The sequence below is a fragment of the Pseudophryne corroboree genome, chromosome 7 (genome assembly GCF_028390025.1).
Source record: "Pseudophryne corroboree isolate aPseCor3 chromosome 7, aPseCor3.hap2, whole genome shotgun sequence".
NCBI classification, from domain to species: domain Eukaryota; kingdom Metazoa; phylum Chordata; class Amphibia; order Anura; family Myobatrachidae; genus Pseudophryne; species Pseudophryne corroboree.
In genome coordinates this window covers 424,546,660-424,557,165 of record NC_086450.1, presented here as the reverse complement: position 1 = coordinate 424,557,165, position 10,506 = coordinate 424,546,660, and the positions used below count along the sequence as shown (strand labels likewise).

Genomic DNA, 10,506 nt, shown 5'->3' with positions numbered 1-10,506 from the left:
TATATGTGATGCATTTCTTTAGCCATATAAGGTTTAAAACATGTTTTATTGCGTCTCAGGGCGCTCCCCCCCAGCGCCCTGCACCCTCAGTGACCGGAGTGTGAAGTGTGCTGAGAGCAATGGCGCACAGCTGCAGTGCTGTGCGCTACCTTATTGAAGACAGGAACGTCTTCTGCCGCCGATTTTTCCGGACCTCTTCGCTCTTCTGGCTCTGTAAGGGGGCCGGCGGCGCGGCTCCGGGACCCATCCAGGCTGAACCTGTGATCGTCCCTCTGGAGCTAATGTCCAGTAGCCAAGAAGCCCAATCCACTCTGCATTCAAGTGAGTTCGCTTCTTCTCCCCTTAGTCCCACGATGCAGTGAGCCTGTTGCCAGCAGGTCTCACTGAAAATAAAAAAACCTATTTAAAACTTTTACTCTAAGCAGCTCTGGAGAGCTACCTAGCATGCACCCTTCTCGGCCGGGCACAAAAATCTAACTGAGGCTTGGAGGAGGGTCATAGGGGGAGGAGCCAGTGCACACCAGCTAGTCTTAAAGCTTTTACTTTTGTGCCCAGTCTCCTGCGGAGCCGCTATTCCCCATGGTCCTTACGGAGTTCCCAGCATCCACTAGGACGTCAGAGAAAATCCTAATAAAATACTTTCTTATTAGCAAGCTCAGGAGAGCTCACTAAAGTGCACCCAGCTCTGTCCGGGCACAGATTCTAATCTGAGGTCTGGAGGAGGGGCATAGAGGGAGGAGTTAGTGCACACCAGTAGTCCTAATTCTTTCTTAGAGTGTCCTGTCTCCTGCGGAGCCTGTCTACCATACCCCCATCCCCCCCCATGGTCCTTACGGAGTCCCCAGCATCCACTAGGACGTTAGAGAAATACAGTTACTCCCCCCCTCCCCTCACCCACAGTGTAATATACGGATGCCCTTCCCCTCCTCTCCCCCAGTGTAATATAGTCACCCTCCCCTCACACATTGTAGTAAATCTCCCCCTGTCCGCACCTACAGTATAACACCCAAAGTATAATATACAGTCACCCCCCACACAGTGTTATATACAGTCACTCTCCCCACCCTCAGCCAGTGTAATATCCAGTCACCCCCCTCCTCCCTCACCCACAGTGTAATATAGTCACTCTCCTCCCCTCAGGACACAGTTCCCGCCATTTCACGCCTTTTCCCTTCAGGCTCTCGCTCCTGTCATGGTCCCCGCGGTGCACTGGAAGCTGTGCGGCCTGGCCGCCATAGCCGTCACGCTGAGCCTGGAGGGGCTGTTCCTGTTCCTGAGACGGAGGCGGCCGCTGCGGGAGGTGCTGTTCTTCCCGGCCCCGGTCACCTGCACGGAGCAGCTGCTGAGCCCCGGGATGCGCTGCCCCTGCCCACTGTCCCACACCGACAGCGCCCTGGCCCGCCTCATGAGGCGGCTCCTGGGGGCTCGGCGCACCCTGGAGCTCTGTGTCTTCACTTTCTCCTGCCCCCCTCTGGCCCGGGCCGTGCTGCTGCTCCACCGCCGGGGTGTCCGCGTCCGAGTCATCACCGACAGCGACTACATGGCTGCAGCCGGCTCCCAGATCGGGGCCCTGCGTCAGGCCGGTGAGGAGTCCGTGTGCGGGCTGGTAGCTGAGGGGTATCAGGGTACGGATATGAACCAAGAGTATAGGAGGGATTGATCTGGAGGGGGGTGATGCTGCATACCTCCCAACATGACCCTCTTCAGGAGGGACACAGTGCTCTTAATTTATGATTACCATCACCTGTGCTGAAATACCTTTCTTATCCATTTACCTGTTCAAAACAGGTGATGGCAATCATAAATTAAGGAAAAGTCTAGAAGCAGAGCATTGTGTCCCTCCTGGAGTGGGTCATGTTGGGAGGTATGATGCTGGCATTTGAGGTGAAGGGGTGTAGGAGGCTCTGGGTTGGGACTTGTTAGAGGAGTGTGGTCTGAGGGAGGAGATGGTTAAGGGGAGTGTGACCTGGACAGGAGAGTTGGTTGAAGGGGGTGACCTGGACGGGGGAGTTGGTTGAGGCGTGGGGTTGACCTGGACGAGGGAGTTGGTTGAGGGGGGATGGGGTGTATGACCTGGACGGGGGAGTTGGTTTGTTTAAGAGGTGTACAGCCCAGTTTGTTCTTGGGTTGGAAGCATTGGTTTGACATTGATAGGACTCTATGGCTCTGGAGTTGAAGGGGTGGTCATGGTGTCTGGGATGAGTTGGTGGTTCAGAGGGTAAGGAACAAAATCTAGTGTGGAAGTCGTTGAGTTGGTTTGGGGTGTCTGAAGCTGCCGGGCCTGTTTATGGGTTGGTGCTGATTTTAGGGGGTCCTGGGGGATGGGGGGTAGGAGACTGGGGGATGGGTCTAGTATTGGGCTCTTCAGAAGCTCTTCTTGAGTTACTGGCTGGTGTGGCATCGTGGGGAGTCAGCATGTCTGCAGCTGAGTTGGAGGGTCCACTGGATCTGGAACTGAGTTTGTGGTCATCAACATCTGAATCAAGTATCAGATGTAGGGTTTGTCCGGAGCTGAGTTTAAGTGGTTATTGTGCTGAGTTGGGGTGGTTGGATGGTTAAGATGGAGAGTAGTATTTACTACTAAAACTCAGTATGGGAGGAAGGGGAGATGTGGTATAGTGTCGCAGTCCAGTATTTCTCATACGTCCTAGAGGATGCTGGGGACACTTCAAGAACCATGGGGTATAGACGGGATCCGCAGGAGACATGGGCACTTTAAGACTTTGAAAGGGGTGTGAACTGGCTCCTCCCTCTGTGCCCCTCCTCCAGACTTCAATTTAGAATCTGTGCCCAAGCAGACTGGATGCACACTGAGGAGCTCTACTGAGTTTCTCGGAAAAAGACTCTGTTAGGTTTTTTATGTTCAGGGAGCACTGCTGGCAACAGTCTCCCTGCATCGTAGGACTTGGAGAGAAGTCAGACCTACTTCTAGTGAGTTTAAAGGCTCTGCTTCTTGGCTACAGGACACCATTAGCTCCTGAGGGTTTGGAACACTAGGTACGCCTAGGGGTTCACTCCCAGTGCCCGCCGTCACCCCCCTTGCAGAGCCAGAAGTCAGAAGACAGGTGAGTAGAAGAAGAAAAGAAGATTTCAGTGACGGCTTCTGAGGTACCGCACAGCGATCGCGCTGCGCACCATGCTCCCACACACAGCGGCACTGTAGGGTGCAGGGGGGGCGCCCTGGGCAGCATAAAAATCCTCTGTATAGGCTGGCAAAGTCATATTGGTGTGCCTTGGCACTAAATTTGTACCCCCGCCAGCGGTGTTATTTTAAAAAAAGAGGGCTGAAGCGCGCCGTGCAGGGGGCGGGGCTTAGCCCTCACAGCTTTCCTCTGCGCCATTTGCTCTCCGGAGCTGCAGAGATGCTGGTCCTTCCTCACCACTGCTATTGACAAGTAACAGGGTGCAAAGCGAGGGGGGGCACGGCAAGTTTGGTGCATAATTAAGTGTTTAAAAAGCGCTGCAGGGTCTGAGGCATTATATAGTAAAGTTTCAGAACCGGCGCTGGGTTGTGAGCTGGCAAACTCCCTCTGTGTTTCTCTGACAGGCTTTACTGTGGGTCTGTCCCCCTTTTGGCCCAGTGTGTCTGTGGGTGTCGGTACAGGTGTGACGGCATGTCTGAGGCAGAGTGCTTTTCCCAGGAGGAGACTGTGTTAGGGGCAGAAACGGCTGTGGGAGTGACCCTGTCGGCACCGCCGACTCCTGACTTGGTAAATGTGTTGAATGCTTTGAATGCTAATGTGGCTCTTATTAATAAGAGATTAGATAAATCTGAGTATCAGAACCAGGTATGGAAAAAGTCTGTGAAAGATGTGTTATCACAGGTCCAGACCCCCTCGGGGTCACATAAACGTTCGTTTGCTCAGTTAGCAGACACAGATACCGACACGGACACTGACTCCAATGTCGACTATAGTGATACCAGATTAGACCAAAAATTGGCAAAGAGCATTCAGTAGTTGATTGTGGCAATAAAAGACGTGTTGCATATATCCGAGGACCCTGCTGTTCCTGATACTAGGGTCTGTATGTACAAGGGAAAGAAACCTGAGGTAACGTTTACTCCCTGTCATGAACTGAATACCCTCTTTGAGAAAATGTGGGAAAATCTTGACAAAAAGTTTCTGATTCCCAAAAGGATTCAGGTGGCATATCCGTTCCCATCTGGGGATAGAGAAAAGTGGGAGTCATCCCCAATTGTGGACAAGGCTCTATCACGGTTTTCTAAAAAGGTGGCTTTACCGTCTCCTGACACGGCAGCCCTTATGGATCCTGCGGATCGTAGACCGGAAAATGCGTTAAAATCCATTTACGTCACCACAGGTACACTGCTCAGACCAACCATCGCATCTGCGTGGGTGAGTAGTGCTATCGAAAAGTGGGCAGAGAACTTGTCATCTGATATAGATACCCTAGATAGGGATAGCATCCTGTTAACTCTGGGTTATATCAAGGACGCTGCGGCCTACCTAAAGGAGGCGGCGAGAGATATAGGCAGTTTGGGATCAAAAGCCAATGCCATGGCGATTTCAGCTAGGAGGGCATTGTGGATTCATCAATGGAATGCTGATGCTGACTCTAAGAAAGCTATGGAGTCTCTCCCATATAAAGGTAGTTTCTTGTTTGGTGAGGGTCTCACTGATTTGGTATCTACGGCTACCACGGGTAAGTCGTCATTTTTGCCTTATGTTCCTCCACAACAAAAGAAAGCTCACCACTTTCAGGTGCAGTCCTTTCGGCCAAATAAATACAAAAAAGGCCGAGGTTATTCCTTCCTTCCTAATAGGGGAAGAGGAAATGGTAAAAGATCTGCGGCCGTGGCAGGTTCCCAGGAGCAGAAGTCCTCCCCGGCTTCTGCCAAATCCACCGCATGACGCTGGGGCTCCTCTGCAGGAGTCCGCACCGGTGGGGGCACGTCTTAAGCTCTTCAGTCAATTCTGGGCTCGTTCGGCCCTGGACCCATGGGTTTTAGAAATAGTGTCCAAGGGGTACAAACTGGAGTTTCAAGACGTTCCCCCTCACCGATTTTTCAAATCGTCCTTACCAGCTTCTCTTCTGGACAGGAAGGTTGTATGCGGTGCAATACAAAATTTGTGTCTAAATCAAGTCATTATCAGGGTTTCCCCGTCACAACAGGGAGAAGGTTTCTATTCAAGCCTGTTTGTGGTCCCGAAACCGGATGGCTCGGTCAGACCAATTCTGAACCTAAAGTCCCTCAATCTTTACCTAAGAAAATTCAAATTCAAGATGGAATCTCTCCGAGCAGTGTTCTCCAGTCTGGAGGAAGGGGATTTCATGGTGTCGGTCGACATAAAGGATGCCTACTTACAGGTCCCCATATATCCTCCGCATCAGGTTTACCTGAGGTTTGCTTTTCAGGATTGTCATTACCAATTTCAGACGTTGCCGTTTGGTCTGTCCACGGCTCCGAGGATTTTCACCAAGGTAATGGCGGAAATGATGGTTCTCCTTCGAAAACAAGGATTCACAATTATCCCTTGCTTGGACGATCTCCTGATAAAGGCGAGATCCAAAGACAAGCTGGAGCAGGACATTGCGCTCTCCCTGACAGTTCTGCAGCAACAGGGTTGGCTCCTAAACTTGCCGAAGTCACAGTTGAATCCGATGAAACGGCTGTCGTTTTTGGGAATGATTCTGGACACGGAATTACAGAGAGTTTTTCTTCCAGAAGGGAAGGCTCTGGAAATTCAGAGTTTGGTCAAACAAATTCTCAAACCAGCGAGAGTATAAATCCATCAATGCACTCGATTGCTGGGGAAGATGGTGGCGGCCTACGAGGCCATTCAATTTGGCAGATTCCATGCCAGAGTGTTTCAGTGGGACCTATTGGACAAGTGGTCCGGATCCCATCTGCACATACACCGGAAAATAATCCTGTCTTCCAAGACCAGAATCTCACTCCTGTGGTGGCTGCACAGCTCTCACCTCCCAGAGTGACGCAGGTTCGGGATCCAGGACTGGAACCTAGTAACCACAGATCCGAGGCTGGGGAGCAGTCACACAGGGGGAAACCTTCCAGGGAAAATGGTCAAGCCACAAAGTTTGTTTACACATAAACGTTCTGGGGTTAAGGGCCATTTACAACGGCCTTCTTCAAGCGGAACGTCTTCTTTGCAACCTGCCCGTCCTAAAACAGTCGGACAACATAACAGCAGTAGCGCACATAAACCGCCAGGGCAGCAATGGCAGAGGCCGCAAAAAATCTCCGCTGGGCGGGAAGACATACAAGCGCTCTGTCAGCAATCTTCATTCCAGGATAAAGACAACTGGGAAGCAGACTTCCTCAGCAGACCCGATCTCCATCCAGGAGAGTGGGGTCTTCATCAAGAGGTCTTCACAGTAGGGGACAAGTCTTTGGGGAATTCCTCAAATAGACATGAAGGCGTCTCGCCTCAACAAGAAACTTTCAGAGATATTGTTCCAGGTCGAGGGACCCTCAAGCAATAGCAGTGGACGCACTGGTGACACCATGGGTGTTTCAGTCAGTGTACGTGTTCCCTCCGCTTCCACTTATTCCAAAGGTGCTAAAGATCATAAGAACAAAGGTTCAGGCGATCCTCATTGTTCCGGACTGGCCAAGGAGGGCTTGGTATCCAGATCTTCAGGAATTACTCATAAGAGATCCCTGGCCTCTTCCTCTAAGAGAGGATCTGTTACAGCAGAGGCCGTGCGTATATCACGACTTACCGCGGCTACGTTTGGCGGTTGAACGCCGGATCCTAGCCCGAAAGGGTGTTCCCAGTGAAGTAATTCCCACACTTCTTCAGGCTAGAAAAGGAGTAACGTCTAAACATTATCACCGTATTTGGAGAAAATGTGTCTTGGTGTGAATCCAAGAAGGCTCCTACGGAAGAATTTCAGCTAGGCCGTTTCCTCCATTTCCTGCAAGCAGGTGTGGATACGGGCCTAAAGTTAGGCTCGATTAAAGTACAAATTTCGGCCTTATCGGTCTTCATTCAAAAACAATTGGCCTCCCTTCCAGAAGTTCAGACTTTCGTGAAAGGAGTTTTGCACATCCAACCTCCATTTGTGCCCCCAGTGGCACCATGGGATCTTACTGTGGTGTTGCATTTCCTTCAGTCACATTGGTTTGAACCTTTACAGAAGGTAGAGTTGAAATTGCTCACTTGGAAAGTGGTCATGCTATTGGCCTTAGCATCTGCAAGGCGGGTGTCTGAGTTAGCGGCTTTGTCTCACGAGTCCTTATTTAATCTTCCATGATAGAGCGGAGTTAAGGACTCGTCAACAATTTCTGCCGAAGGTGGTTTCATCGTTCCACATGAACCAGCCTATTGTGGTACCGGTGGCTACTGACGCCTTCGCAAAGTCAAAATCTCTGGATGTTGTCAGGGCCTTAAAGATTTATGTCGCCAGAACGACTCAACTTAGGAAAACGGAAGCTCTGTTTGTCCTGTATGCTGCCAACAAGATTGGGACGCCTGCTTCCAAGCAGACTATAGTGCGCTGGATCTGTAATACGATTCAGCATGCTCATTCTACGGCTGGATTGCCGTTACCGAAATCAGTGAAGGCCCACTCTACCAGAAAGGTGGGCTCATCCTGGGCGGCTGCCCGAGGGGTCTCGGCATTACAACTCTGCCGAGCAACTACTTGGTCGGGTTCAAACACTTTTGCAAAATTCTACAAGTTTGATACCCTGGCTGATGAGGACCTCATGTTTGGTCAATCGGTGCTGCAGAGTCATCGGCGAACTCCCGCCCGTTCTAGAGCTTTGGTATAACCCGATGGTTCTTGAAGTGTCCCCAGCATCCTCTAGGACGTATGAGAAAATAGGATTTTAATACCTACCGGTACATCCTTTTCTCTTAGTTTGTAGAGGATGCTGGGCGCTCATCCCTGTGCGGACTCTATCTGCAGTTGTTAGTTATGTTTTCACATGGGTTGTGTTACGTTATGGTCAGCCTGTTGCTGACGTTGTTCATGCCGTTGACTGGAGTTTTCTGTTAAATGCCATGCTGGACGGCGTGTTTGAGGTGTGAGCTGGTATATGTCCCACCTTAGTTAACAATAAATCCTTTCCTCGAAATGTCCATCTCCCTGGGCACAGTTCCTATAACTGGAGTCTGGAGGAGGGGCATAGAGGGAGGAGCCAGTTCACACTCCTTTCAAAGTCTTAAAGTGCCCATGTCTGCTGCAGATCCCGTCTATACCCCATGGTTCTTGAAGTGTCCCCAGCATCCTCTACGGACTAAGAAAAGGATTTACCGGTAGGTATTAAAATCCTATTTTTAAGGGGGGTATGGACATCCAGGTAGTCATATAATCTAGGATAACTGAGGAGGAATATGCAGTCTCCAACCACTGGATGTGTATCCTTGGTACATCTTAGGGAGCTTTACTTGTGCCTGTGGTATGTTTGTCTTGAACTATAGTTTCAGGTTGGTGAATGCACCTTAACTAGAATTGCCAGTACTGCACATGCAAGCGCTTAGACGGCATCCTCTGCAGAACATTAAGACATGCTGCGTCAGTGTCTGCTCAGCATTCACTCTAAAAACTTGTGTGCGTGGTCATCACTTTCTTCAAAGACCCTTGTTGGTTAATCTGCTTCCAGCTCTTACCAAGCACTCCACAAGTGCAAGTAAAGAGCCCATGTGTATTTGCCCTTCTGTGAATGAATGAGCATTCCTTTTCTTACCAGGTATTGAGGTTCGTCACAGTCAAGCCTCTGGATTCATGCATCACAAGTTTGTGGTACTAGACAAGGAGCTTGTCATCACCGGCTCCATGAACTGGACAATGCAGGCCATCCAGACAAACAGAGAGAACCTTCTCATCACAGATGATAGTGTGTGCGTGAGGGCGTACTCGGGGGAGTTTGAGCATCTCTGGGAAGAGTATGATCCCGCTACCTATGAGTTCTTTCCAGAGAAAGACTAGAAGTAAACCTCCGATCTCCCCGTGCCTTGCTTATGCTACAGGGACCTGTACAGAGAACAAGGAACCTGATTGTAAAACAGTTTTCTTTGTTAGTTGGTTTCTGTTACCTTCAAACAGGCGCACACAAAGGAGATACCAGCACAATACATTGTATCTCAGACCACGCATCTGTAATAGACCATTTGATCTATTTTTATATGTTAATCTGATATTTATTTATCTTTGATTATAAGAATTACATGTTGTATTTTAGGGTAAAGCCAGTGTTTTATTGACAGCAGTCTCCACGTGCTCCTTTCTGATTCCGTTTCTCATCAGGATTAGGGGCGGAATGGATGGGGCGGAAAGAACTGGATGGTTGCACCTCAAACACATTGGAATATGCATCTTCAAAAACAAAGGCCACCCATTACATTTTGGGCTAATTGAATCCACCCCTATGTCTTAAACTGTAATCTTTGGGGGGGGGGGAGTGAGAAATGGGTGAGACAGGAGTATTATTTATTATTATCCTTTATTTATATGGCGCTACAAGAACTCCGCAGCGCCCAATTACAGAGTACATATGCACATAATCAAAACAGGAAAACAGTGACTTACAGTTAAAGACCATATAGGACAAGTACAGGGTAACTAAGCATAACTACACCAGTAAATGACAGAAGTTCCAAGGTTGCCAAAAAACTGCGGGATTTGGGCAGTTGAGGATTATTAAAGTAAGAAAAGGATAAGCACATGAGGGAAGAGGGTCCTACTGGTGAGAGCTTACATTCTAAGGGGAGGTGTAGACAGACAGGGGTGACACAGATGGGGTACATAGAGAGCGTGAAACAGAGGGTTAGGATGAGATTTGGCTGGATTTGGTAAAGAAGTAGGTCTTAAGAGCCCGTTTGAAGTTTTGTGGAGAGTCTGAGGGGGAGAGGTAAAGAATTCCAGAGAAAATGAGCAGCACGTGAAAAATCTTGGAGATAGGAGTGGGAGGAAGTAATCAGACAACAGGAGAGTTGGTGTGCATTAGCAGAGCGAAGAGGTATTGATTTGTTATTGACTACATCAGTTCTATGTTTTGATAGTCACTGACAATACCCCATCCCCTGGTGGCTGGCCAATGTAAACATTTCAGTGATTGGATACTGCAATTCCTTTAGGCATCGACGACCAGTATCTGTTTTATGATGGGCTTAGAGCGTGCTGATTGCTAATTCAACCATTGGATGAGAGACCCTGAAAAATGGCCTGGCTAGACATCTTATATTGCTGAAATGTGAAGATGTTTACAATATATAAAAACAAAAGGTTATTGCTGGATTGATAGGTCTTAATTTAAAAGCAAACAAACCAGTTCTCTGTTTTATATGACAATTACCAGACAAGACAAAAATATTAAGTCAAGTAGTATGTCTTAATTGCTGGTGAGAATAGGGTTTATTGTCCTGTGTGTAGATTGCAGTGTGCATTCAACTTAGCCAACTGTGGGTTTTCCATTGTTTGGTAGTTAACCTCATTGGTATGAAACCATCGCTGGGTGTACCATCGATTATTGCACCCACTGATGGTTATCATTGCTCTATTACTCACGAGGCC

The 10,506-nt window shown here is 49.0% G+C and overlaps 1 protein-coding gene across 2 annotated transcripts; it reads left to right on the top strand.

Moving 5' to 3' along the window:
• The first annotated feature begins 916 nt into the window (after positions 1-916).
• On the top strand, positions 917-9,197 carry PLD6 (phospholipase D family member 6). 2 transcript variants are annotated; one of them, XM_063932434.1, is made up of 2 exons: positions 917-1,625; positions 8,684-9,197. In XM_063932434.1, exons 1-2 carry the CDS (start codon positions 1,193-1,195, stop codon positions 8,920-8,922), a joined length of 672 nt encoding a protein of 223 aa, XP_063788504.1. In that variant the 5' UTR covers positions 917-1,192; the 3' UTR covers positions 8,923-9,197. The 2 variants fall into 2 exon arrangements, with proteins under 2 accessions (XP_063788504.1, XP_063788505.1); XM_063932435.1 differs by having other exon boundaries at positions 926-1,583.
• Positions 9,198-10,506: the final 1,309 nt, after the last annotated feature.

Excerpts from the sequence above, each read along its gene's own strand:
- PLD6 (XM_063932434.1), top strand. The coding sequence starts at position 1,193 with ATGGTCCCCGCGGTGCACTGGAAGCTGTGCGGCCTGGCCGCCATAGCC. Across the intron at positions 1,626-8,683 it reads GGTAGCTGAGGGGTATCAGG|GTATTGAGGTTCGTCACAGT; the intron begins GTACGGATATGA and ends TTTTCTTACCAG.